This window comes from Tupaia chinensis, unplaced genomic scaffold, assembly GCF_000334495.1.
Source record: "Tupaia chinensis unplaced genomic scaffold, TupChi_1.0 Scaffold000111_1, whole genome shotgun sequence".
Lineage (NCBI taxonomy): Eukaryota > Metazoa > Chordata > Mammalia > Scandentia > Tupaiidae > Tupaia > Tupaia belangeri.
This window is the reverse complement of record NW_006159575.1, coordinates 2370372-2397847: the sequence shown is the minus strand read 5'-3', so window position 1 is coordinate 2397847 and position 27476 is coordinate 2370372. Positions and strand designations below refer to the sequence as shown.

Below are 27476 nucleotides of genomic sequence, written 5' to 3'. Positions count from 1 at the left end.
TCCCTCTTGATGCTTGCAATCTGCCCTCGGGGTGACTTCATGGCTGTGGTAGGAGCTCCTGCACCTACTCCTGTATTTCTGATTCACAAGGACTTTTGGGTTCCATTTTCTCCATGGTCATGATTCAGTGTGTCCTTAATTAGTAAAATTAAGGTAGTAAAATGGTAGTAACTGGTAGTAAAATGTTCTGAATTTGCTTCACGTTGGCTCCTGTGTGTTTTTTTGACATTTTCCCATCATTTTGGGGCATTTACCTACTTTCTAGAATTGGGGATATTCTGGGCTCACCTGGTACCTACCGCGTCCCTGCCCTGGGAGTTGCCGTTTCTCTGAGGAACCCTGTTGCCTTAGAGTGGGACATGGCAGTAGAGACCATGGTCTAAGCACAGATGTGCTCATCACTGCTGGGCATGGGTGAGCAGAAGCATTCACATACATAGCACACAGAGGCATGCACATGTACACGTGTCTGTCACAGTAGGAACTGTGGGACTGCTCTAGTGCCTCCAGCCCTGGCGTGTCTCCCAGGACTTCAGACCCCTTGCTGCCTCCTTGCTGAGAGCCCTGCCAAGTGTTAGCCCTCAGTCCTGCTCTGTGGTGGGCTTGAGGATTGCCTGCTCATGGCACTGAGGAAACAGAACTACTTGAGAGTTCAGGGCTTACTTGTAGTGCTTTTCCCACCTCATCTGCTGCCAAGACTACAAGGTCCTGTCAAGTTTTGTGTTCAGAATTCCTGGGATGATTTTCTCTTTCAATGGGTATATTACTCATTTGAGATAAATGTAGGCTTTTCTTTTTTCTTTAGTTACAATAGGCTTTATTTTTTAGGGCAATTTGAGGTTTACAGAAAAGTTGAACTAAAAATACAGAGTTGCCCTATATCCTCTTCCCCTCACAGCTTCTTGCTCATTGCAGCCCACCTTGGAGTCTTGGTGTGGTTCTACCCAGGTCTCAGTCTCCCTCCCAAATGTCTTTCCTAGTCATGAGCAGGTAGACGTATGTTGCTCAGCTCCATTTTCCCTCACGCTGTGCTACTCTTTTGACTCTTTTGTTTTACTTACTGGTATTTCCTAGAAGCCATGCCTCGCAGTTGGCTGAGCTCATCTTAGTGTCTTTGTAGCACATCATACCCCCTGTCTGTATGCCAGTGCCTTATGCTCTTGTTTAGGTTGTTTTTAGCACGTACGGGGACTGTCCTGCCATGGTCATTCTTGTGCATAGTGTCTCCTGGGTGGAATCCTAGAAGTGGGGTTGCTGGGTTGAAGGTCCAGTGCCATAGTTTGTACAAGTGAAGTTTTTAGTGGAAGTATGTCACACACAATAGTTCAGAATCGTGCACTTCGATGCTGCCCCACGATTGGATGGTCGAAGATACAGGCCTTGCCCGTGCTGCCTGGTCACACTAGTCACCTACCCTAGGGTGTAGCTTCTAAAGTATTTGTTGAAGCCTCTTTCCCACTCTGGGTTGATTGTTTATCTCTAGGAGGTGTAGCAATTATTTATATATGCCGTACATGTCTGCCTTTATGGGTACTGTCCCTTGCCCTCCTGGTCTACATCTGACTGTTTCACCATCCTCAGGGAAGGTACTCTTGAATAGCTATCCTCTAGTAGAGGATAGCTTACCCTCCATTCCTTTTGTTCTCTCTCCCCCATTGTGCTTGAGAAACATTTGCCTGTTTCAGGCTGTGGCACTAACCTCAGGCCTATTTGAATGTATAAACTTGGAATCAGTGTTTCTGTTTACTATGTACCAGCATTGCAGGAGTGTGGACCCTGTGGGTCTCCTCGTCATTTGTCCCTCTCTGTGTATGTGAGTAAATTTGATTATTTCTTCTTAAAGCCTTCTGTGTTCTCTACTAGGATTTATCTAGAAGTTTCTTTTATTATTTTGTAGGAGACCAAATAATACAGTGCTTTTCCGACAACCCAATAGTACAGTGCTTCCTTTTTTTCTCTAGAATAATACAACTCACAAAAGCCTATCTATTAGTAGCCATTCTGGAGCAGGTTCTAGTGTTAGGTAAGACAACTGAACAAACAAAACAGAATGTGTGGTGCATGAATTTTGGCATGGTTGTTTTATTAAACATGGGAGGCCATAGAGATTCATGGAGAAGAGTATCTCAGCCTGTCTCAAGGAGTGAATTAATCTGAGGATAAATGGGGGTGGAGGAGGTGAGTAGGGAGTCAAGGGACTGACGTCTTCCTGAAACGTGGTGGGAGCGCTTGTCGTACCTGCTATGCATTTCGTAGGGCATTAATGCAAAATTTAAAATATTGACTTGCATATAATTTTTCCTTTGAAATGTTTTGTGTTTCTTTTTTTTCTTCTTCAGATCACGAGGAACACGACACCCATGTATAGAACACCAGAAATCATAGACTTATATTCAAACTTCCCAATCGGCGAGAAGCAGGATATTTGGGTGAGGTCCACAGTGCCTGTACTCCTGTGTCTGAGTCAGTCGGACACCCAGAACCCACACATGTGCCTATCCTGGGCCCCCAGGCAGCCACAGATCCTAGTCTTCCCTGTGACTCAGGGTCAGCATGTTCCCTTGGCCTTTCTTTCTTCTTTTTCTTTCCTTTTCAATTGCCAAAAGGGACACATGCACTTGCCAGAGAGAGAGGGAGAGAGAATACACCCGAATGGGACGTGGTCCCATCGCAATCTTTATTTCCTCTGTTTTTCCTATATCAGGATTTTGGGCATATGTGCATATATGCCTAGTGTGATTTTCAAGACTCTGGGGCCAGGAATCCAACTGTGGTGAGCTATGTGGTATCTGGTTCTTTATGCAGAGCATTTAACCACTGTGCTACAGCGCTGCTCATATTCATTTTCTTAGTAGAGTCATTTTCTTTCCTTTTTTTTTTTTTTTTTAAGAGATTTTTGCTATAGGGCATGTAGGCTCGCCAGAAAGACAGAGAGAGACAGAGAGACAGAAATCAATCCCTGGGGGAGATGGCCACACTGCAATCCCTTCTCCTCCATTCTCCTCTCGGGATCCTGGACAAGCTTGCACACATTCCCGGAGTGAGTTTAAGCCACCGGGCTCGGGACTCGAATGACGGTCGACTACATGGGAGCCCAGTGACATAGCCATTACGCCAACTGCTGGTCCCAGAAGAGTTATTTTCTTAAAGAGTAGCTCATGACTACTTGTAGTGGAGATGAGATTGAAGAGGAATCAGTTGGTGTGTCAGATGGCTCTGGGTTGGCCTCTTGTAGCTGGACCTGCCTTGAGATTTAATCTGCACCTGCTCTGACCTTTATGCCTAACCCCTGAGCTCCCAGTCCTGAGGTGTCACTGCCTTACTTGGCCCTGGCATGCTCTCCTCCCTTGGTCAGAGCTTGGCTAGTGTGATGGCAGGGCCTGATCTGGGTGCTGCTTCTGCTTTCTCCCTGCTCCTCTCCAAGGCTATGACTGATGGCAGTCCTGGTTGCCTGCATGAAATGATAGGGACTTTTCCTGCTTCTTTATGAACTTTCATGGTTCGACACCAGAGGCGTGACTATCAGCCCATATTCTAGCCTGAGGACTAACCTGCCCTTTAGCAGATTGTCCCATGTGACATGTTACTCTTGGCTATATAAAATCTTGATGTTGAAATAACCACAGTTCCTCCTCTGTGTTCACATAGTGGGATGTTGTAGGTAGAATAACTCATGAGAAGAGGCCAGTAGTTGGTTCAGGGCTAGGTTTGTGGGAATCCTTAGCTGACTCTGCACGTTTCATCCTTGTTTATTTTACTCCTCTGTGCCTTCACTCTGTGCTTTGACCTCTCATAGCTAAGAGAGGTCACGGAGGAGCTTTTCCTCAATAGTTGCCCAGCCATGCCAGGGATGAGATGGGCACCAGGCCCCTCCCACAGAGGAATCCACATCTCACTGGTTAGTGGATCCAGAATATTTGAATGTGAGAACCATTTCATTGTGAAGGGATCTTTTGAAGTTTGTTTACTACTGTAATCCTAATAGTTATTTGGGGTGGATAAGGATGAGAAACACAAGGCTCTCACAAACTGTGAGGAGTGCCACAGCTAACTGCTCAGCAAGGTTGATGTTCATAAGTCAGGACCAAGAGCACATACTGCTCCTTTGCTAATAACCTTGTGTGTCATCCATGAAACCAATGAAAGATTGAAGTCATGTCTTAATTGCTCCCCTCCAAAATCCCCTGAGGAAAGAGCTGCCCTCCGTGACTGCTTCACTGTTCCTGGGCTCTCAGCCCACATCTCCATCCTAGCTCTGAGCCTCCATTCTCCCTGCAGGCCCTGGGCTGCATCTTGTACCTGCTGTGCTTCCGACAGCATCCGTTTGAAGATGGAGCAAAACTTCGAATAGTCAATGGGAAGTACTCGATCCCTCTGAATGATACTCGGTACACAGTCTTCCACGATCTCATTCGTAAGTTCCCATGTAACCCAAACTTGGTACAGGGGCCTGGAAAGGACAGACCTCTCTGTTCTGGGTGTTGTTCACCTGACCATGGTGTCTGTACTCCCCAACTCACACCCCTTCAGTGAATGTACATTGCTCTAAATAGTTGTTTTTGATCATTTATTCAGTTTTGTTGTTCTTCACTTCATTATTCCCTCACCTACTTTTAACATCAGTAATGTATGTAAAAGGAGTGGCCTCTGGTGGTTCGTAACCTCTGCAAGAGCAGGGTGGTGCCATCCTGTCCTGGAGACCCTGGGGTCGAGCTTTGCTGCTGTGCCTCTGCCGCAGGCGCCATGCTGAAGGTTAACCCCGAGGAGCGGCTGTCAATTGCTGAGGTGGTGCACCAGCTGCAGGAGATCGCGGCTGCCAGGAACGTGAACCCCAAGGCACCCATCACGGAGGTAAGGGGATCACTCAGCTGCGCCAGCTACATCTGGACTTGCAAGGTGTTGCTTGTAATCGCATATTCTCAGTGCTACCTGATGGGTCCTTCATCCACTTCAGTGTGGAGTCATAGGACCCCTGAAGGCTCATAGCCACTGTGCAGGGGAGGAGCCCCAACATGGCAGCCTGGGGTTCAGCTCAGGTGCATCCCTAGAGTTGTAGCTCTGCAGGTATCTGCATTGTGGACTTGACATTCCCAGCCAGGATAAACTTGGAGGGTGGCTTCCTAAGTGCTATGTCGTAGTTCTCTTCTCCATTTTGGGTGGTGTTGTGAGGTGTTTTGTTTTTGTTTGGTTTGGTTTGGTTTTTTGTTTTGTTTTGACGTCTCACCGTTTTGGGGCATCAGGCATCCAGTCATGGCTTAGTTGGTCCTCTGCTTAGCTAGTCTCTTGGCTCTAGTCATCTCAGGGCTTGACATAAGAAGGGTCCAATTCTAGTTGCATTTGACTGCTGGCAGCATTCAGGGATGATTGGCACATGGCCACATGCTTCCTGTGGGTCTGCAGATCACAGGATGTAGGCCCAGGAATATCCTCATGGTCTTTTCTGATGAGTTGTGGATATAGCCCATCATCAGCTTGACCAGATTCTTGTAGTTGGAAGTAGCCATGAGGTCCAGCCCATACTCACAGGGCACAAGTAAAGTGTCTGTGAGTCCTACTGCCTATGTATACAGTTCAGGACTTTGGTCAGGAGACAGGGCTCTGAAGGCTTCCAGAGCCCCCACTCTCTTGGCCCTATGCTCTGTGCTCTATCCATAAATTCCAGCTGCCCCAGCCACCCTGGCCTCATCTGTATTTCCTGAACGAGGACCTCCTCTCTTGGGGGTCTTGGTTTGGAGACCCAGAACTCTTGCTTCATTTGTTTAGGCTGTTTTTTTGTTTGTTTATCTTTAAATAGTTGTTGGTTCCTTTTTATTGCTTTGTAGCTAGAAGCAGAATTAGCCTGAATCATTGAAGTGATTCTGATTATTGGGTGGCTGGCTCTCTGTGTTGCTGAAGGGCTAAATGTGTGCATGGAAGAAAGGTCAGAGAGGCTGGTCCTAGTCCTTATCGGAAGATGGGGACCCGGTGAGAGATGGTGGGTTTGGGGAGAGTCAAGGTTTGCAATTCCTGTGGAGGCAGCAATGGCTACATGGGTTGGGGTGGAGGAGTGGCAGGATGCAGAGTGTAGATAAGGGGGGAAGAGCTGATGGTGCCTCCCTCTGGAAGCCTAGGCCTGTGGAGACTCCAGGAATAGGTCTTAAGGGGCCAGTTGTGCTGACACAGAGCACCTGAAGGGGTCAGGCGAGATGAAGTTGGAGAGGTGATGTCGCTGATGACCTCATCTAGAAGTTTTTTTGGGAAGTGATGGTTTGGGGCTGATTTCAGAGAGAATAGAGGAGCCGAATCCTGGGCAGTTTTCTACAGTGGAATGACCTGGAGCCTGCCATATCCTGATCTCTCTTGCTGACTTTTTATGGAAACGTCAGGCTGGCCCTCTACTAGTGGGTTGGACAGATGTACAGGGAATTGTGGGGCCACTCTTTATCAGGAGTGTACCAAGCTCTTCACGCGGTGGTCAGTAGAGATGCCTGAGGGTATCTGGTCATAACCCTTCTGGAGCCCAGAGCCAGCAGGAGTAACAGTATGCCCCTGCTGGGGCCTGCTGACTCCCTGAGAAGAGTCCACAGTGGGAGGGCTCACGGGGAAGTACACTTACTGTTCCCCCAGGAGGTAGCTGATGGGAAAACCCTCGCTCCCAGAACCCGAGATGATAGTATGTCCTGAGATTTCACATGCTATACGTCTGCTTAAAATGGTTGAACGGATTGGGGGGGGAAAATGAAAGAAAAAGAAGAAAAATAGAATTTGTAACTCAAGGATATAAACAATCAGATTGTGTTATAGATAGAGAGTGGTGGGCGCTCAGTGGGCCCTTCCTGGGTGAGGTAAACACTCAGCTGCCTCCTCTGAGTCACCCCGAGTATTAGCGCATGGAGCTGTGTGAGTAGCGGTATAATGTGCCTCTGGTTCAAGCTGACCATTTAGAGGCATTGAAATTCTTTCTTGTATTTTATAACAAGCTAGGTAGAGACAAAATGGGTTAGTTTGGTGGCTTATAGCCCCAGGGCACAGGTGCTGTGTGTTCTCTCCTGGCATGGGGCAGGTGTGAACTGTGGCTCTGACTTTTTATTGCCAGAGGGCATGTGCTTTGCCACGTTCCCTTCTCCATTTCTTCATCAGGATATTGGGCATACTTGCACATTCACCTGGCGCTGCCAGGACTGGGATTTGACTGTGATTGACAATGTGAGATCTAGCTCCCTTAACTGCAAGGCTTTAGGGCCAGTACCCATGGCCCAGACATTTTGGATTAAGGGAACCAACTTGCATCCGTTTTCATTGTTGCAGCTCCTGGAGCAGAATGGAGGCTATGGGAACACTGCTCCATCCCGAGGGCCGCCCTTGCCCTCAGGCCCTGTGAATAGTGGCTACAGTGGAGGTGAGTACTCCACACAGTCACACCCTAGGAGGTGAGCACCCCTGTCCTATACCCACCACCCATCTCAAAAGGGAGGCCTTCAGTGACAGCAGGAAATGGACTGCAAGGTCAAGGTCCCCACAGCTGTCCTAAGGTTTAGGAGCTCACTAGGACCCACAGAATCCAGCAAAACTGATGACCTCAGGTTGTGGCCTAGGATGAGCGAGGAACTCAGATTATAATCAGCCAGAGAAGAGGTGCTGGGGCAGGAGCCAGGGAGACCCAGGCTGAGGGGGAGCTACGCACAGTGGCAATGGGCACAGCTCACTTGGGACGTTGCCAGCATCCAGGGTTTACTGATAGTCATGAGTGCAGCCAGCCTCAGCTCCTGCTGCCCTGGAGGCCTGAGTGCTGAGTCCTGCAACATCCTGTGCTAGCTCTGTGTTTCTCGGGCCTTGGGTCCTGCTACAGAGGTCTTGGGATCTTTTCATGTGATGGACATTGATCAGGTGACTTTTTTTTTTTTTTTTTTTTGAGAGAGATTTTTGCTCTCTGTGTGGGTGCCTGCCAGAGAGACAGAAAGTGAGAAATCATCTTTTCCCCCTTCCCACCCCGGGAGGTCACACCACAATCTCTTCTCCATTCTCCTCTAGAGATCTTGGGCACACATGCACCTGGTGTGAGGTTTAAGTCACTGGGTCCATGACTTGAACCACTGTCCACTACATGAGAGTCCAGCAACGTAACTGTTAGGACATCTGCTGGTCCCAGGTGGCTTTCTCTTATGCCAGCTTCTACCACCAGAGATTTCTCTGAAGGCCTCATTCCTGGGACCCTGTGATTTCAGGTTCTACTTTGGTTGGTCACCACTCTGTGTTCATGTCCAGGGCAGTGGTGGTCTGGAGGTGGTCATGAGCTGGCCTTCTGTCCCCACACGTGGGCAGAGTTCCAGCTGGAAGCCATCTTCAAGGTGTATCCATGGGACATTTCTGTACCTACCTTGACCACTTCCCCTGGTCTTTGGAGTGGCTAAGGATGGTGATCAGGTTTGATGGTTCTGTGACCAGGCTTGCCACTGGGCACGTGTAGGGCCAGCAGGGCTACCCATTGGGAAATGTGATGAGACCTTGTGTTCCTGTGACCTGCTGAAACCTGTCTCCCCCTGCAGGCCTGGCCCTGGCAGAGTATGACCAGCCCTACGGTGGGTTCCTTGACATCCTGCGGGGTGGTACGGAGCGGCTCTTCACCAACCTCAAGGACACCTCCTCCAAGGTCATACAGTCTGTTGCTAAGTGAGTGTGAGGGACATGAGGGTGAGGCATCTGGCCTGGGTCTGCAGGGCTCTTGCTCCCGTTCTCCACCCCTGCCACGTGAGCCCCTGAAGCTGTGGAATGCATCACCCTTTTCTCCTGGTGGGACCAGAGTAAGTGGGAATAAGTCTAGTAAACTACAGAGCCAGGAGGACCTCCCACAGACCTCCTCTTGGGGATAGACCCTCTTACTTTGCTAATGCCCCTTATGCTGGTGTTGTTTCTTTTCTTTGGTGTAAAATGGGAGAGGTATCCTAGAGTGCAGCGAGACTTCACTAATGTGATTCTCCTTTTAAATTGTAATTATTCAAACTTAGACCAAGGTGTGGTTAGCTAAAGCCATGTTGTGGGCGGGACTGTCCAAGGAGCATGCATGTCTGCAAGTGGAGGCCATCCCATCCTGGATGCCGACCTGCAGCCAGCCTGGTGCTACAGAAGGCTGCAGAGCATGGCCCCCACTGTGTTGAGGGACATCCCTATGCCAGCTCTTCTGAAAGAGCTCAGCTTTGTTTAGGGCGTACCAGGGGAGCACTCCTGACCCTGGTCACCTGACACTGCAACCACTGGCCAGTTTGAAGCTGTTAGTCTTTCAGAAACTGTAGGAGCTGAACAGAGTGTGCTCAGGTGTCAGGAACTGACAACTATTTGTAGTTACCATGTTTGTGCTACAGTTGATAAAACAGTTTGGCTTTCTTTTCTTTTTTTTTTCTCATTGTGTTTTGATCATTGCTTTGTGTCTGCAATTCTCTACGGCACCATCACATGCTTGTGAGTGTGTGTGTGTGGGCACAGGTATGATTATATGTGTACATCAGTGTGCATGTTCAGGTGTGAGCATGTGTGCAGTGTGAGTGCAAGTGTGTACATGTGGTAATTTGGAAGTCTGTGCGTGAGCACATGTGCGCATATGTTGCTCACAGTGCTGTGCGTGCCCTCTGTCACATGCCCTGGCTCTTCTGTAATGCCTCCTTCCTACATCACAGCCGACAAGATCAAAAAGAGTTCTGCTGGTTTCCAGTGCCGGCTTCTGTCCCCTGGGGTTGGGGCTGTGATTCCTGCGAGGTCTGGCTGGCATTTCCGGGTGTGAAGGGCCAGCAGAGACTGGGCAGGGGCCTGGCAGAAGTGGAGGATTGGTGCTCATCTATTGTCTGCATGCATCGCAAATGCAGGTGTGAGCTTGTGAGGACGGTGCTGTGCCGGGGGGCACTGCATGTGTGCTCAGGAGTGCCGTTCACCCCACAGACTGGACTTTGCGCAGGGCAGGGTGTAGGCCCAGTGACTGCAGTCCTGTGTCCTGGTCTAGGTGCAAGATGACCTGAACTTCTTGGTCACAGTCCGGCCTCCTTGTCTTTAGCTTGACCCCTGTTATTTCCTGCCCAAATATGACTCTCAGCCTGGGCAAGTCACAGTTCTATTCTTTGTCCTCATGGGTCCTGGGACTTGAGGCTCCTGAACTGTAGCCCCAAGTGACAGTGAACAGGTGATGGATTCCTGGGTGTGCAGCAGTTACTCAACCTCACTCTTAAAAAGGGGACTAAAAATTTAGGGTTGGACTCAGCTGTGTTTTTCACTTGTCTGGTGGGCAGCATCCTGCATTCACAACCTCAGCGAGACTGTGGGGAGATGCCCTGGGCCTTGGACTTCCAGGGTCATTGGCCAAGAGGGAGATGGGGGAAGGGATGAGAGTGTGTGAGACAGTGGAGTCCCCCCGAGGCCAGCAGTGGAGGGCCTGGTTCGTAAACCACAGGCTCAGTGTAAATGGAAGAGGCGTGAGGGCATGGCTGGACTGTGATCAGATTGGGTGTATTCTCTTGAATACGGACAGATTGTTTGAAAAAGAATTTTGGATAAACAAATATGTGAATCCCTACAGAGGGTGTCGATAGCATGGCAGTTCACTTTTGATTCAGTAATTTTGACTCTGGAAACAGATAAGCATCTTATGTGATGTGAAAAGAAAACTATTTTTGAAATGGAGTATTAATGTAAACCAATAAATATAACGATACATATCATGTTGGTGTGTAACCCGAGTCATTCTTGGAGACTGAGGTGTGACATGGAGATACCAAGTGAGGTACTGCAGGATAGAGACCTACAAGAGCTGGAGACTGCCCAAGACCTTCCTGGCAGTGGTATTGTAAGAGTCAGATTGGAGACAGAGAAAAAAAGGATCAAGTAATGTCTTAATAGACATTACGTTCAGGTCAGTAAGAATGAGCATTTCTAGTACTGGCAAATCTGTATTGTTTTGCAGTAAAGTAAATATCACAATGAAATGAGGCACACAAGCTTTCCCCCCCCCCCCGAGAGGTTTGTGCTATAGGGTGTGCATGCTTGCCAGAGAGACAGAAAGCGAGAAATCACCCCCCCAGGGGGGCATGGCCACGCCACAGTCCCTTTCCTCCATTCTCCTCTCGGGATCTTGGGCACGCACGCACACGCGCCTGACTTTAAGCCACCAGGTCCAGGACTTGAACTGCGATTGGCTACATGGGAGTCCAGCGACATAGCCATTACGTCACCTGCTGGTCCCACAAGTTTTTTTTCGTTTATTTCCTAGCACATGTAAGTTATGCCACAACCTTTGCCCCCCCCCCCCGAGAGGTTTGTGCTATAGGGTGTGCATGCTTGCCAGAGAGACAGAAAGCGAGAAATCACCCCCCCAGGGGGGCATGGCCACGCCACAGTCCCTTTCCTCCATTCTCCTCTCGGGATCTTGGGCACGCACGCACACGCGCCTGACTTTAAGCCACCAGGTCCAGGACTTGAACTGCGATTGGCTACATGGGAGTCCAGCGACATAGCCATTACGTCACCTGCTGGTCCCACAAGTTTTTTTTCGTTTATTTCCTAGCACATGTAAGTTATGTCTACACTATACTGTAGTCTGTTATGTGTGTAATAGCATTGTGTTTAAAAAAAAGTACAACATACCTTAGTTAAAAAAGTACTTCATTGCTAAGAAATGTTAAAAATTATGTGAGCCTTCAGCGAGTTTTAACCTGTGGGAAGTCCAGGTTGTCAGTGGGACTGGTGATGTAGCACCTCTGACTGCTCTGGGTACCATAACCCAGGAAGAAGCGCTTTGAGCATGAGCCATACTGTTTGTTGTTAGCATGGCATCCTGGGAACTGGAGTCTTGGGGCCCGAGCCCGTGTCTGAGTCTTATTTCTTCCTCGTCCGTGTTAGGTACTGACCTACTGTGCATGTCAACTTGCACCTGTGCCTGGAACCAGCACAGCCAGAGCCACATGACTCATGCCCCATCCATGCTGGGCTGGAGGTTTGGGGTGAGATGTGTAGACCCTGACAGTACTCAGCAAGTTACTTTGTTGTGTTCACCTCTGTCTCACCTGTCTCACCTGGTGCTGGCCAAGCTGGGGCTCTCAGGACTCCCCTGGGAGACTCACCCTTTTTGGATGCCCAGGAATTGGTCTTAGGTCCTACCTTTGCAGCTTAGTGGATCCTGTCCACTTGCGCCTGCTGCTTGTACTTCTCTGCAGTGAGTGGCCCAATTTCAGCCTTTGAGCATTTTCTCTATTTGTTGTTGTTTTTACTTGTTATAGGGTACATGTGCTGACTGGAGGAAGATTTTCAGAGAGAGAAAGTCAGGAAGCACCTCCCTAGAGGGTGACCACGCTGCAGTCCGTTTTCTTTCATTCTCCTCTTGGGATTTTGGGCACACGTGCATACATGCCTGGTGTGTTTTTCAAGCTGCCAGGTCTGGGACTTGAACCGCACGGTCTGCCCTGTGGGACCCAACCATGCAGATAGGATACCATGTGGAACACCACCTGACTGACTCCAAGAGAGAGCTTTTTGACAGGATCCCCCATCTGTCTAGCTAACTAGGACCATGGGTACCTCATTCTCAGCCTGTTTTAGGGTGGGCCATGAACTGAGCCTGTGCCTCCTATGTGGCCTCGGTCTCCACCCAACAGTATCCCAGCACTACGCGGCATTGCAGCCGAGCCGTGTTTTTATTTTTCTTACCGATGTTCAGATGTGTTCTTTGTACTATTTTTTTTGTGTGCAAAAAACATATACAACTAATACTGCGTCCTAGTCTGTGGCTGCCCGCTCTCTCTCTTTTTCTTCATTGATTTCTTTGAGAGAGATAGACAGGCACCCTCAACAGGGTCTTCATGCTGTGATCCACCCCCAGCCTCAACCAGCCAGGGTCATAGGCATGCATTAATGTGCCCGTTGGGCGCAGGAGGACCCCCAGGACATGAACATAGGATATTCCCACACGGCTTCAGCCTCGCAGTGTTGAGTCACCACTGCATCACTATCTGGTGTCTCTTTTTTAAATGTCTTGTCCTCTAGAAGTTTTAAATTAAAACATCATATTTATCTGTACATCTCTGTTTCTTACCTTGTTTAGGAAGACCTTCTGAAGCGTATTTTAAATAGATTTAAACAAGTTTTCTATATATTTAAGTGTATCACAGTTATATTTTCTTTTAGTGGTAATAATGCATGTATTTGGGTCCTTTTGGGAGGTCTTTGGTTGATCCTGCCTGCTTTGCCTGACATGAATGGCTCCTCTGCTGACAGTTTTCTGTGGTCACGCCAGTTCTGTTCTCTGAGGATGTCTGTGTCCCTTCAGCTCCAGCCTGTGAGCTGTTGTGGTGAGGCAAGCTATCTCATTATCCCTTCCTTTCCAAGACATTTCGGCTGTTCTTGCAAACTGTCTTCAAATGAATTTTAGAATAACCTTTCAGGGATTTTGATCAGCATTTTATCAAGTTTCAATTATGAGGATAGTCAGCGTCTTCAGACTAAGAGCAGTGCAACAACTCAGGTGCTTAGTACTTTTTTTCCCTGATGGTGTCTGCTGGCATCCTCTGAGGGCATGAGGATGTGGAACAGTAACCACACAGGTGTACTGTGTCTTTGGGCTGCTGACCACTGAGTCTGTGGCTGTTCTCTCCCTCTCTCTCTCTCTCTCTCTCTCTTTTTTCCTTCAATTATTATTTCTTTTGAGAGAAAGATAGGTACCCTCAACAGGGTCAGCCTGAATTCCACAGGCCAGCACTGATAACAGCGACTAACGTCAGCCCCTTTGGAGAAGGCTTAAGAACAGCAGTAAGACCATTCAAGATCCTTCCTCTCTGGCAGACCTTGCCTCCCTACTACCTGTAGATTATACTTTTGTTCATTTCTGTTAGGGACATCACTCCACACAGCTTACACACATAAGCATTTGCACATACGTGCTCCTCACAGGATGCAACCCCTTGGTTTCTCCAGGATGTGGGCTTCGTTGTTCTTGTGACTACCTATAAAATATTTCCTGTAATAATCAAGTACTCCTCTTTCTAATTCCAGTTATGCAAAGGGCGACCTGGATATATCTTACATCACATCCAGAATTGCCGGTATGTTGCCAAGTTGAGCCTCAAGGTGTGTGAGGACAGCTCGCGAAGCTGCTGCCTCCAGTGTGTCCTGCTGCCCGTCGTTCAGGAAGCTGTGCCACGGTGACTGGCAACATGGCAGAAGTGCCTCTTCTCCAGCCTCCTGAGCAGCCAGTCACCGCAGTTGTAGTGAGCTTACTGTCCCAAGAAGGGCAGCAGGTGGGGTGGCCCATGTCTGGTGCCTCTGCACCCATATAGTGGACATCACCAGTATCAGCCCATCTCCCCACCAGTCTGGCTCCTCCTGGAACCCTGAGATCACAAAGGAAGTGAAGCAGGTCTTACAGACCTAAAACCTGGGTCTTAAGGCAAAAAAAAAAAAAAGAAAAAGAAAAAAAAGAAAAGCTGATGCCGATGCTTGGAGACCCCGCTGGGCATCAGGCTCTCTACAGAACTTACTGTCTGGTGGCTCTTTCTGCAAGTCCCAGTGGTGACTTTGGCAGGATCTTCCTGGTGACCAGGTGACAGGCATGCAGCTGCCCCATGTTCCCTAGCCAATAACCCTTGCTGGGAGTTCCGGAGGGGTGGGTAGTGGGCAAAGGCCCTGTGTATAGCCAGCTGTCATGCCAGTGGCTGGTAAAGCTTCAGGAGGCCATCCTCACCCAGGAGCAGAACGGATTGGGGTGGTGGCTGGTCGCAAGGCTGACCCGGGCCCGCTTTGTTTCAGTGATGTCGTTCCCAGCAGAAGGTGTGGAGTCAGCAATCAAGAACAACATAGAAGATGTGCGGTTGTTTCTAGACTCCAAGCACCCGGGACACTACGCTGTCTATAACCTGTCCCCGAGAACATACAGGCCCTCCAAGTTTCACAACCGAGTGAGCAGCCCCAGGCTTTGTTTTGGTTTAATTGGAGATTTTAACCCCCTTCACTTCAGTTTTGTATGCTTGATTTTCACTTAGTTGTAACTCTAGGTTGACATTTCAACTTGCGTAAGTGCTTGGCAGTGAGCAGAGTCCAGGGCTGACCATGATGTGGCTATAGTTGGAGGTTGGGCCCTTGAGTTTGTGATGGGAGGGGGCCATCTATCTGGCCAAGTGACAGCTGATGGGAGGTTCCTTGGCATGGACTGTGAAGAGAATCTGGTGAGCTTATTGTGTACTAAAGGTCATTGTTTGATGAAGAAATGCAAGCTGCCTCCCTCCTCCCTTGCTGCTTCTTGCCCTCTGGAAGGAGCATACATGTGGCCACACAGGTTTTTTGTAAATAAACATTTTGGACACTGATGCTTTTCACAGCATTTAAACTGACCCAAAGCAGAGGACAAGGCAGGCAGCTCTTACTGCCGTGTCCGGGATGGCCCTGCTACACAGATCCTGCAGCACAGAAGAGCTCAAGGCTGAGACGGATACCTGTTCGAGAACCTCAGCAGGTAGAGCTGCTGAGCCCTAACAGGAGGGCACTGGAGGGACTCTCCCACCGTGCCCATTCAAGTCTGTCCCTCCTGGTTCACACAGATGTACGCAGGAGTATCATGTGGACGCGTGGAGCCCTTCTCACTCTACACTCACAGCACTGGTGTGGGAGCAGAGCTGAGCAGAGCTGAGCAGAGTCTCTCCCTGCAGGTGTCTGAGTGTGGCTGGGCAGCCAGGCGGGCTCCAAATCTCCACAACCTGTACAACATCTGCAAGAACATGCACTCCTGGCTCAGGCAGGACCACAAAAATGTCTGTGTTGTTCACTGCATGGTGAGTATGGATCACATAGTGACTGCTCTTTGTGTTTTTTACTGAAGTTCATACTCTCACACACTTTTCCAACAAAACTGAGCACCAGCTTTGAGTTGAGAACTATTCTTAACCTCTAGGACATGGTAGAGAAGGACATACCACCAGAGGTAAGTTCCTCCACCCAAGAGGCCTAGGGTCTGGTGGAGATAGACCAAGAAATTTCCCTGCCCTTTCTGGTAGACTGTGACACTTTGTGAGAGCCTCCTGCAGAGTGCCCACATATCCTTGACCCATGCAGCCTAGTGCTGAGGCTGCTGTGCCATGTTAGAACCTGGGACCGGCCTCTCCTTAACTGTGGCCAATGACAAGTCCGTACTTTTGGCTTTCCAGTCTGCTGAGCAAGGGTTTGAGGTTTGTAAGCCTTACATACCAAAAACACTTGGAACTCACCTACTGCCATTATAGTGTTGATAAACGATAGAGAGGATTCAGTCGACTGTCACGAGTCCAGTTGGAGAAGCTGGCCAGCTTGTGCTTTCTGTTAAGGAACCTTTATTCTCTGTGGAGCCTCAAATTTCTCTCTCACCAGGTATACTAAAAGGCTTATAAACATATCCCCAAATCAGAGAGCAATGGCTGCATCATGTTCTCAGTGGCCTGGGTCGTTAGGAAGCCTACAGGAACCCTCGAGAACCCCCATGCCGCTGCACAAAGCTGTGTGTGAACCTGCATGTCTGTCTGTCCTAGGATGGAAGAGCTGCGTCTGCGGTGGCTGTCTGCTCCTTCTTGTGCTTCTGTCGTCTCTTCAGTACCGCAGAGGCCGCCGTATACATGTTCAGTATGAAGCGCTGCCCCCCTGGCATCTGGCCGTCCCACAAAAGGTACCACAGGCCCCCTGGCTCCCTGGGTACAGCTGCCAGCCCTCACTAAGTGCCGGCTTGACCCAAACTAGTGCTCTTAGGGACCCGTTGAGAATAGGCTGTGGTTGACACCCTACTTGGACTCTCAGCACGGCAGTTCCTTGACCCCATCCCATCTAGCTCCTGAGCACCAATGTTGCCCAGCAGACATTGAGCCTGGCATGGCCTTGGGCCCTTGGTTCCAGCCGAGCCTTCTCAGGGGAATCCTCTGATGGGTTTTGGTAGATGTATGTGTTAGAATGTTCTGGCTGTGAACACGGTGGTCACATACCTGTGATTAGGGTCCTGTGAGACAGGCAGGCCTTCCTGCTGCTCTGCCTCAAGAGAAGGCAGTCTGCACTTGGCATTTTAAAGAAAGTGATCTCTCACAGCTCTGGCGAGCTCTGTCCCATTCTCTCCTCTCACTGGGACCATTTCATTCACCAACCAGAGAGGCTTCCTACATCTACTCTGCCCACTTCTGCCCATTCGCCTGCAGCGAGGATGACCCTTCAGAAACCCTGATCTGAGGAGTCACTTCCCAGCGTAAACTCCCTCTGTGAGTTTGTTCTTACTGAAGCGCCATGAGCTGGGCTGGAGCAGTCTCCTCTTTCTGAAAGAATGTCCTTGCTAGAGGACGAGAAGGGCTTAGGCCCATGAGGGAGGTTGTGTCCGCCATCCCTCCCACTCAGCTGGTTGCACAGCCCACTGACATAGCTCGGTCGCTGTTCTTACAGCATAAATGGGTGAATGGGGCCTTACCTTGTTTGCTCATTGCCAGGGCCAGGGCGTCATGGCAGTGATGTGTTCCCCAGGTGGTCCTGACAATGGGGGAAGCCAAGGCAGGAGCCCTTTTAACAAGTTGAGTTAAAAACCATTTCTGTTCCCATTTTCTAAACATGTCAGGGGTCCCTGAATTGTGCCCCCCACTTCAGGATCCTACTAGACAGGCTGGGTCTGAGAACCAAGGAGAGTCTCATTACCTGCAGTGTGTGTCTGGGCCCTGGAACCCACCCCCACCCTCCATCTTTGGAAGTGTACTTGAGATGTGCAGAAAGTCACACCCACCCTGATGACTACCTGAATGAGCTTCAAACTTATGATTTCTTCAAACCCGTTGGAGAACTGAAGTCGCAGAGGCAGCAGCTAGTCCAAAATCCAAGGAGAGTCAGGTGCCTGCAGGGACAAAGACACAAGCATTTGTTGTCCAGGATGGATATAACTAGGTACCAGAAGAGGGAGCCAGGTGAAATTGAACCAGTGATGAGCGAGGGTGCCTCCATGACAGGTATCTCTGGGGGACTCGGAGCATGGGAGAGTGTGTGCCTTCCTAAAGGTACATCCTCTACAGTTCTCAGGGGTGCTTGCAGGACAGGTTAGAGGTTGGGGAGTCTGCCTGAGAGGGATGCAGCTGCTCCAAAGGAGCCACAGGCCCATCGTGGACCCTTCTTCCTGCCTCCAGACAGGATAGACAGAGCCACATGTAGGAACTGTTTAACAGGAAACTTAAAATAACTGTGATGAACATGCAAAGACTCCAATGAAGAAGGTAGAATAAGACAAGTCAGATGGGCCTTTTTATCAGAGAGATGGAAGCTTAGGAAGATTCAGATGGAAATGCTAGAAATAAAAAAGCATAATCACAGACAAAGAGTACCTTTGACAGGCTCAGAGATGGCCTTGACCTAGCTGAGGAACTGACTAGTGGACTAGAGGACAAATCACAGGTAGTACTCACACAGCAATGTGGAAAGACAACAGTGAAAAAGCTGAGCATTCAAGGGCTGACAAGCCATCTCCAATAGTCAGACATATATCCACAGGATTGGAATCCAGAACAAGAGTGAATAGGGAAGTAGGAATGTAAAAGAAATGATGACTCAGAAATTTCTAAAATTAATGACGGATACCAAACCACAGACCCAAAACACTCAGAGGACACCAAGCAGGAGTGAAATAAAATAAACATTAAAAAATTCCACTTAGGTATATCATACTGGTTCAAACTGCTGTAATATAATACAGAGGGAGTCTTGATGGTAGTCAGAAGAAAATGATACATACACATAGAAAATGACAACCACTAAAGATTTTTTTTAAGTGCTATAATAAGTCAATAAAAGAAATAAAAAAGAAAGCATAAAAAATGCTCAATTAATCCAAGAGAAAGCATAAAGAAAAAAGGCTTAAAACCAAGAACAAATGGAACAGATAGAGTGAGATGGACTCGATGCCGCAATCTTCCAGCCTCCATAGGTTTTTGCCATAGGGCGGGCGCCACCATGCCCCAAATAGAAAACAACTAGTAAGATAATATATTTTAATCCACCTGTATCAACATTTAGATTAAGTGTGAATAGTCTAAGGAAATTGGTTAAAAGACAGAGATTTTCGGATTGGATAAAAAAGCAAGACCTGGGACTCCTGGATGGAGTAATGTTTATGTCACTGGGCTCCCACATAGTTGGCTGAGGTTTGAGTTCCGGATCCAGTGACTTATAACTCATGCCTAATGCATGTGTGTGCATGCCCAAAATCCCAGAGGAGGATGGAGGAGAAGTGATTGAGGTGTGGCCATCACCCTGGGGGTTGATTTCTCGCTTTCTGTCTCTCTGGTGAGCACATGTACCTATAGCAAAAATCTCTCTCCGGGGGTTGTGGGGGGAGCAAGACCCAGCTATACACTGTGAGTACCTTTAAACATGAAGGTACAGATAGATTAAGAATAAAATGGTGAAGAGTAAGTTAGTTACCAGCTGCTGCATGACAAATTAATAAACAGTGGTTTAAAACAAGACACATTTGCTCTCAGTTTCTGTGGGTCAGAAGTGGTCAATGATGCTTAGTTGGGTCCTCTGCTCGAGTCATGTAAGGCTACAGTTAAGATGTTGACCAAGCTGTGTTGCTGTGTGAAAGCTTGGCTCTAAGCCCATTGTCCTTCATTTTCAAATCTGCATCCAAGCCCACTCTTGGCAGAATTCATTTACTTATGGTTGAAGAACTTATTGTCTTAGCTTCAGCTGACCACAGCAGAACACATTCTCAATTCCTAGAGGCTCTTGGCTATTCCCTTATATCTAGGCCATCAAGGAAGATGGGTCTGCCCATGATCACAGAAGGTGCTAGAGGCAAGTCACTGCTCCTGCACTGGCTTTGAGGAGGTTGGAGAGGTGGGGATCATACAGATTTGAAGGTATGAGTTTATGTACCACAAAGATGAATCATGGAAGTACTACCCAAAAGAAAGTTGGAGAAGATATATCTATGTTAGACAAAATAGATTGAAAATTTATAAAGCAAAAAACTGGTAGGCTTGAAAGAAAAAACAGAGATTCTTCTTTCAGTAATGAATAGAACAAGTAGACAGAAAATCAGCAAGGATATAGAACTGAATGAACTATACCACCAGCTAACCTACCCTCTCTAAAATGCACATTTCTTTTAGTTGCAAGTGGACCTTTCAACAGGGAAGGTTATATTTTGCATCACTAAACCTCAACAAATTTTAAAATTGAAATAATCCAAAATAAAAACTATGTTCTCAGGCAATAATGGACTAAAACTAGAAATCGGTAGCAAAAATATCTGGAAAAATCAATACCAAATCTGAGGAGCAACTAAAACATTGCTTTAAGGCAAATCTATAGTGTTAAATACTTATATTTCAAAAGAGAAGATCTGGGACATGTCGACCTCTCAGGGATACATAGCATGGATGACACAGTGCGTTTCTTCCTCTCAGGGACACATAGCATGTGGGTGACTTAAGTGTGTGTCTTCCTTTCAGGTACATTGAATACATGTGTGACATGGTGGCCGAAGAGCCCATCACACCCCACAGTAAGCCAATCCTGGTGAAGGCCGTTGTCATGACCCCTGTGCCGCTGTTCAGCAAGCAGAGGAACGGTTGCCGACCATTCTGTGAGGTCTACGTGGGTGACGAGCGTGTGACCACCACATCCCAGGAATATGACAAGATGAAGTGAGTGCAAATGTAGTTTTCTTGTCTGTGACTATTAAATTTCTCTGGGAAGAAAAATATTCCCAGAAGGCACGGGCACTCATCAGAGAGAGGGAGGGAGGGAGAAAACACCCTCCAGTGGGCCATCGTCATACCACAGTTACTTCTCCATTTCTCTATCCTGGCAGGACCTTTGGTATTCATGAACATGCTGCCTCACACACACCCCATCCCATGTGGTTTTCAAGCCCCACATATTTTTAAAGCCATCAGGGCCAGGATTTGAACCATGGTTGGCCAAGTAGGATCCAACTTTTCTTAACCAGCAAGATACAGGGCTGGCTCTGGAAAATATTTAAAGAAGAAATCTGACCATATTATAACAGATATTACTGAGGCAGATGTTTAGAACTGTATTTCCTTTGCCTGTTGCATTGGATTGTGGCAGTGAGCCTGTACACACAGGCCTTTGCAGGCTCTGTCCGGGGACTCGTATTCAGTGCTGTGTCTGAGGGATTCCTGTAGTCACCTGTGCTTGCAAAGCTCTTTGCAGAGTAAATACCCTGTAAAGTAATTTGATGCCACAATCATAAAAAGAACACATGGATTTAAGTGTTCAGTGCTTTAGAAGATTCAGAATTCTTCCTGGAGTTAATAGTTAATTGGAGGTCACTGTTTCTTAGAATGTTACACTTTTTTTACTTAAGTGAATAATTGTCACCATTCTCTTCTTTAGGGATTTTAAAATTGAGGATGGCAAAGCGGTTATTCCCTTGGGCATTACAGTTCAAGGAGACGTGCTCATTATAATTTATCATGCAAGGTCAACCCTGGGAGGAAGGCTGCAGGCCAAGGTGAGTGATTCCGCAGGCCCTTCTCAAGCTCTGGTAGGTCGTCCCGCCCCTCTGCTGCTTGCATGTGCCACTCACTAGTGCCACCTGAGCCTCTCTGGCAATTCTTGTGGAGGATTCTGGGTCAAGCTGTTTGTTCAGTGAGAGTTGCTGAGCTTTCCTTCAGTAACTGCCTTTTCAGGGCTCCTGCTCTCCCTGTATAACCAAGGCAGAGGGGATTTTAGCCAGAAAAGCCTAGAATTTCTTCTGAGCACATCATAGGATATCTGTCTCCTATAGAGAGTCTCCACGGCTTGTGGCTGCCCCACCATAGATCCACGAGCTGTTTCTTCCTGGGCTCCTTGCCTCATGCTGACGCCTCCTCCTATGACACACAACAGAGGATGATGCTTGACCTGTCTTGTGTCCCCAGCACCTTGAGCACCACTGAGCAGTTCCTAGAACTTGTTAAATGTAAAATCTTTTCCCATGACTCGATAACAGTGATAGCTGTTATTAAGGGGAATAACTTTTTCTGTGACCGGAGTGTCTAACCCATCTACCAAAGCATGAAGGATCATCCGTTTGATTTCTTCTTGCAGATGGCGTCTATGAAGATGTTCCAGATTCAGTTCCATACTGGGTTCGTGCCTCGGAATGCAACCACTGTGAAATTTGCAAAGTACGTCAGTGTGATACTATGCTGTTGTCAGTAGAGGGACAAATACCCAAACCATTAAGCACATGGGTCAGTGTAGAGAGTGCTAGCTGGACTGACATGTGCTATGAGTAGGCATTTTGAAATGTTGGACATGAATTCTGTCCTAGAACAGTCGTGTGTTCCGTTTCCAAGACTCCTTAGGTTGCACCAACGTAGCTTCCATTTTGTGCCTTGATGACTTTGGACTAACCAGTGCGTTTCTTTCTAGAGTTTAGCCATGCACACGGATGTGGTATGACCAAGTGATGGGTGTTTACTATATCTTAGCAAATGTTTTTGTGTACTTGTTATGAGCAGAGCACTCTGCTGGGTACAGAAGTTGGGATAACAAGATATTATCCCTTCTGCTTTAAAACTCTGATTTTAGAGGCTGATGTTTATATATATGTATTATCTTTAATGGGCTTGATATGTGTAATCTCCATATCATGAGTTATTGTTAATATCTTACTGTGCCTAGTCTATACATTAAACTTTATCATGTCTATAGACATATAGAAAAAAACATAGTCTGTACAGGATTAGGTATAATCCATGGTTTTAAGCATCTACTCAGGGTCTTGGAGCATACCCCCAAAGATGAGGGAGGACAACTGTACAACATTTCATAGTTGACTGCACTCTTGATGTTGGTCACCTAACAACATGTACCTGGCCCTTGGTGAGCCACAGCGTTGCCCACCTAGTAGTTTGTATGGTGGTACTCAGGCCTGGGCCTTTTGACTGTAGCTGATGGTGTTTCTACTTAGTCTCATGCATGCAGGTATTAGCCAAGACAGAACAATGAAGTAAATATGGTTCTAGGAACAAAAGGGGAGCTATGCGGAGAAGACTCCAGTTGCCTGGGCTGCACAGGGCCTGTCATCTTCCAATCTCTGTGCCCTTGTTTCTTGCCCAAATAACAGGGAGCTGTCAGCTACATGGTACCCTCAGGGGAACTCTGCTCACCATAAGGGGAGGCACTACACTTGGCCAACCCCTGGGGGGTGCTTAGGAAATGCCTGCATTGGCAGGAGATCGGAGGTCACATCTCATTTCCACATCTCTGTCTCTCTTTTACATTTCTCATCTTATTTACATTTGTTTTTGTTTTTGTTTTGTTTTGTTTTTTTTGATAGGATTTTGCTATAGGGCATGTGCACTCACCAGAAAGACAGAGACAGAGAGACAGAAAGCAAGAAGTCACCCCCCAGGGGGGATGGCCACGCAGTAATCCCTTTTCCTCCATTCCCCTCTCGGGATCTTGGGCACACACGCACACATGCCCTGTGTGAGTTTAAGCCACTGGGTCAGGGACTCAAACTGAGGTTGACTACGTGGGAGTCCAGCGACATAGCCATTACGCCAACTGCTGGTTCCTTATTTACATTTCCTATCTTTGTTGTATTTTTTTTTATATTGGCATCTTAATGCTTCTCTAAAAGATCTAAATGTTTATGACTCTTAACATTTTAATTTCTTTTTCCTCTTTTGAAGGAAGATAATACCCCAAGCTTCAATCACAATAGAGGAATGCTTTAATAATTTTCAAGTTAAAATAACTGAAGACAAAGAGGAAAAAAATAGGTGACAAATTGACAGTGATTCAGTTATTAGAGTTAGTAGATGGGGACTTTTAATAACTGTGACTAGTGTATTAAAAAACTAGAGATAAACCTAGGAAATTTTACCAGAGACCTAGAAATGTAAAAAAATATATAGATGTGTTCTAGAACTAAAAATATTACAACTGAGAATTAAAGAATTCAGTAGGTATGTTTAATAGAGCAGACACAGTAAAACAGACAATGTAGTAGAAGACCGTATCTACAGATTGTAGCACACAGGAAAAGTGATGGGCAGCACAAAAAGGGTCATGAGAGAGATGGATGCCACAGAATGTTTCGCATGCTTTTATTTGGAGTCCTAGTGACAGAGAGAGAACGGAACAGAACAATACTTGAAAAAATTACTGGTCAAAAATTTTCCTAAACTGATGAAAGGCATCGAAAATGTAGAATCAAAAACTGCCAGGACCAGCAGTTGGCATAATGGCTATGTCACTGGACTCCCACGTAGTCGACCATGGTTTGAGACCTGGACCTGGTGGCTTAAACTCATGCCAGGCACATGTGCATGCATGCCCAAGATCCCGAGAGGAGAATGGAGGAGAAGGGATTGTGGTGTGGCCATCCCCCCTGGGGGGTGATTTCTCGCTTTCTGTCTGTCTCTCTTTCTGGTGAGTGTATCCACCCTATAGCAAAAATGTCTCCACTGGGTCAGGGACTCAAACTGAGGTTGACTACGTGGGAGTCCAGCGACATAGCCATTACGCCAACTGCTGGTTCCTTATTTACATTTCCTATCTTTGTTGTATTTTTTTTTATATTGGCATCTTAATGCTTCTCTAAAAGATCTAAATGTTTATGACTCTTAACATTTTAATTTCTTTTTCCTCTTTTGAAGGAAGATAATACCCCAAGCTTCAATCACAATAGAGGAATGCTTTAATAATTTTCAAGTTAAAATAACTGAAGACAAAGAGGAAAAAAATAGGTGACAAATTGACAGTGATTCAGTTATTAGAGTTAGTAGATGGGGACTTTTAATAACTGTGACTAGTGTATTAAAAAACTAGAGATAAACCTAGGAAATTTTACCAGAGACCTAGAAATGTAAAAAAATATATAGATGTGTTCTAGAACTAAAAATATTACAACTGAGAATTAAAGAATTCAGTAGGTATGTTTAATAGAGCAGACACAGTAAAACAGACAATGTAGTAGAAGACCGTATCTACAGATTGTAGCACACAGGAAAAGTGATGGGCAGCACAAAAAGGGTCATGAGAGAGATGGATGCCACAGAATGTTTCAAAAGCTTTTATTTGGAGTCCTAGGGACAGAGAGACGCATGCTTTTATTTGGAGTCCTAGTGACAGAGAGAGAACGGAACAGAACAATACTTGAAAAAATTACTGGTCAAAAATTTTCCTAAACTGATGAAAGGCATCGAAAATGTAGAATCAAAAACTGCCAGGACCAGCAGTTGGCATAATGGCTATGTCACTGGACTCCCACGTAGTCGACCATGGTTTGAGACCTGGACCTGGTGGCTTAAACTCATGCCAGGCACATGTGCATGCATGCCCAAGATCCCGAGAGGAGAATGGAGGAGAAGGGATTGTGGTGTGGCCATCCCCCCTGGGGGGTGATTTCTCGCTTTCTGTCTGTCTCTCTTTCTGGTGAGTGTATCCACCCTATAGCAAAAATGTCTCTTAAAAAAACAAACAAAATAAAAAAACAATAACTGTGCAAACACAAAATAGTTTTTTTGTTTGTTTGTTTGTTTTTTAAGTTTGCGATAGGGTGTATATACTTGCCAGAGAGACAGTGGAAAAGCATCCCCAGGGGGATGGCCACAGTACAATCTCTTCTTGATTCTCCTTTCAGGATTTTGGGCACACATACACATGTGTCTCGCATGTTTTTCAGGTTGCCTGGTCCAGGACTCTAACCATACAGCTGGCCATGTGGGATCTAGCTGCCTTAACCTTCACGCTACCTCCTAGGCCCTCCCCAAAATAGGATTTTTTTTTTTTAAGAGAAAAAGAAAAAACCCATACCTCAGAACATCCCATTTAAACTACTTAAAAACAAAGATTTCAAGCACTTGAGGACAAGAGAGGAGGTGGGAATTTGTGGCCTTCAGAGTGACAACACTGATTTTTTCTTAACTGAAATGATGTGTCTTAGTCTATCATTACATTGCTAACAAAAATACCTAAGACTAGGGGTTGCCCCCATGGTCTGGCATTTAAGGGACTTGGATCTCACATGACTGACTATGCTTTGAAGCCTGGCCCCACTGGCTTAAAGATACCACATGCATTTGAATCGTGTCCATAATCCTGCCAGAGTGAGAAATGGAGAAGAATTGTGGCATGACCACATCCCATTAGGGCACATGTGCCCTCTGGCAATTGAAAACTAGAAATAGAAATACCTGAGACTAGGTGATTTTATAAAGAAATAAAGGCTTATTCAGTTCAGTTTGGAGGTCAGAGTCCAACTTCTGGTGAGGCTACAATGTGGCAGAGGGTAGGATCTTTAGCAGAGCAGAGTGTGATCTATAGCCTGCCTTATTTCCTTTATGTATATTTCTTTTTCTTTTTTTGAGAGACTTTTGCTATAGGGCATGTGCGCTCAACAGAAAGACAGAGACATAGAGTCAGAAAGCAAGAAATCCCCCTCTAAGAGGGATGGCCACACCACAATCCCTTCTCCAGTCTCCTCTCCGGATCTTGGGCACGCACGCACACACTTGCCCGGCGTGAGTTTAAGCCACCAGATCTGGGACTTGAACGGCGGTTGGCTACATGGGAGTCCAGTGACATAGCCATTATGCCAACTGCTGGTCCCCCATTATTTATATTTCTGATAATCAGAAATCAATCATGGAGGCCCTGCCCTAACCACGCAATTATTAATGTCTCCCTAAAGGTCCCACCTTTTGACATCATCAACAGATTAAGTTTTCACCCTCTTAACTCTGTTACAGTTAGCTGGACACACGAATTTTGACAGGACATAATTCAAACTATAGCATAATGGAAATAAGTCAGTTGGGGGTAGAGTCAGCGGATGATTTAGTGGTTTTGTTGCCAGACTCCCGAATGACTTATTGCTGTCAGAGTCCCAGACCCAGTGGCTTGAAAATTAGTATGTATATATGCCCAAGATTCTATAGGAGAATGGAGAAGGGATTATGGTGTGACCATCTCCTGGGGGGTAATTTCTCACTTTCACTCTCACTCCCTCTGTCTTTCTGTCTGTCTCTGGTGAACACATGCACCCTATGGCAAAAACCTCTTGAAAAAAAAAAAGTTAGAGGTTATTGTTAATGTGCATTGTTAGTGTGCAGAAAGAAAAATATTGGAATTCTGGATCCAGTAAAATTATTCTTAAAAATAATGAAATCTGGTTAAAGATGTTTTCAAACAAACGAAGGATGAGAGAATTTATTGTCTGCAGAACTTTTTCATTTCAGGGCATGCTAAAAGGCAGGCAGAGAATGATCTAGAAGCAAGACTGAAACTTAAGTTAGGAAAAGAAATACTGAGGAATACAGGAAAGTGTAAATTGTGGTAAAGTTAAACAAGCATTAACTATTGGAAACAACAGTGCTAGTGTACTATTATTTTACTAATTTAATTGTTAGTAAAATAAATAAAAAAGCATGTGTGCACACATGCACAAATACACACACGTGCGCGTGCACACACACACTCACACACAGAAGCAGTACAACTTTTAAGAGAGTCCTCCA

General features: G+C 46.7%; 1 protein-coding gene across 1 annotated transcript in view; it reads left to right on the top strand.

Annotated features, from left to right (window-relative positions):
* Positions 1–27476, top strand: part of GAK (cyclin G associated kinase) — a gene marked incomplete in the record, with an annotated part of 102613 nt that overhangs the window by 47088 nt on the left and 28049 nt on the right. Inside the window, 12 exon segments of the mRNA XM_014586055.2 lie at positions 2340–2429; positions 4279–4414; positions 4739–4851; positions 7288–7378; positions 8526–8649; positions 14005–14054; positions 14758–14906; positions 15654–15776; positions 16506–16639; positions 20445–20639; positions 21355–21472; positions 22051–22130. Coding sequence (XP_014441541.1) covers positions 2340–2429; positions 4279–4414; positions 4739–4851; positions 7288–7378; positions 8526–8649; positions 14005–14054; positions 14758–14906; positions 15654–15776; positions 16506–16639; positions 20445–20639; positions 21355–21472; positions 22051–22130 — 1403 coding nt within the window.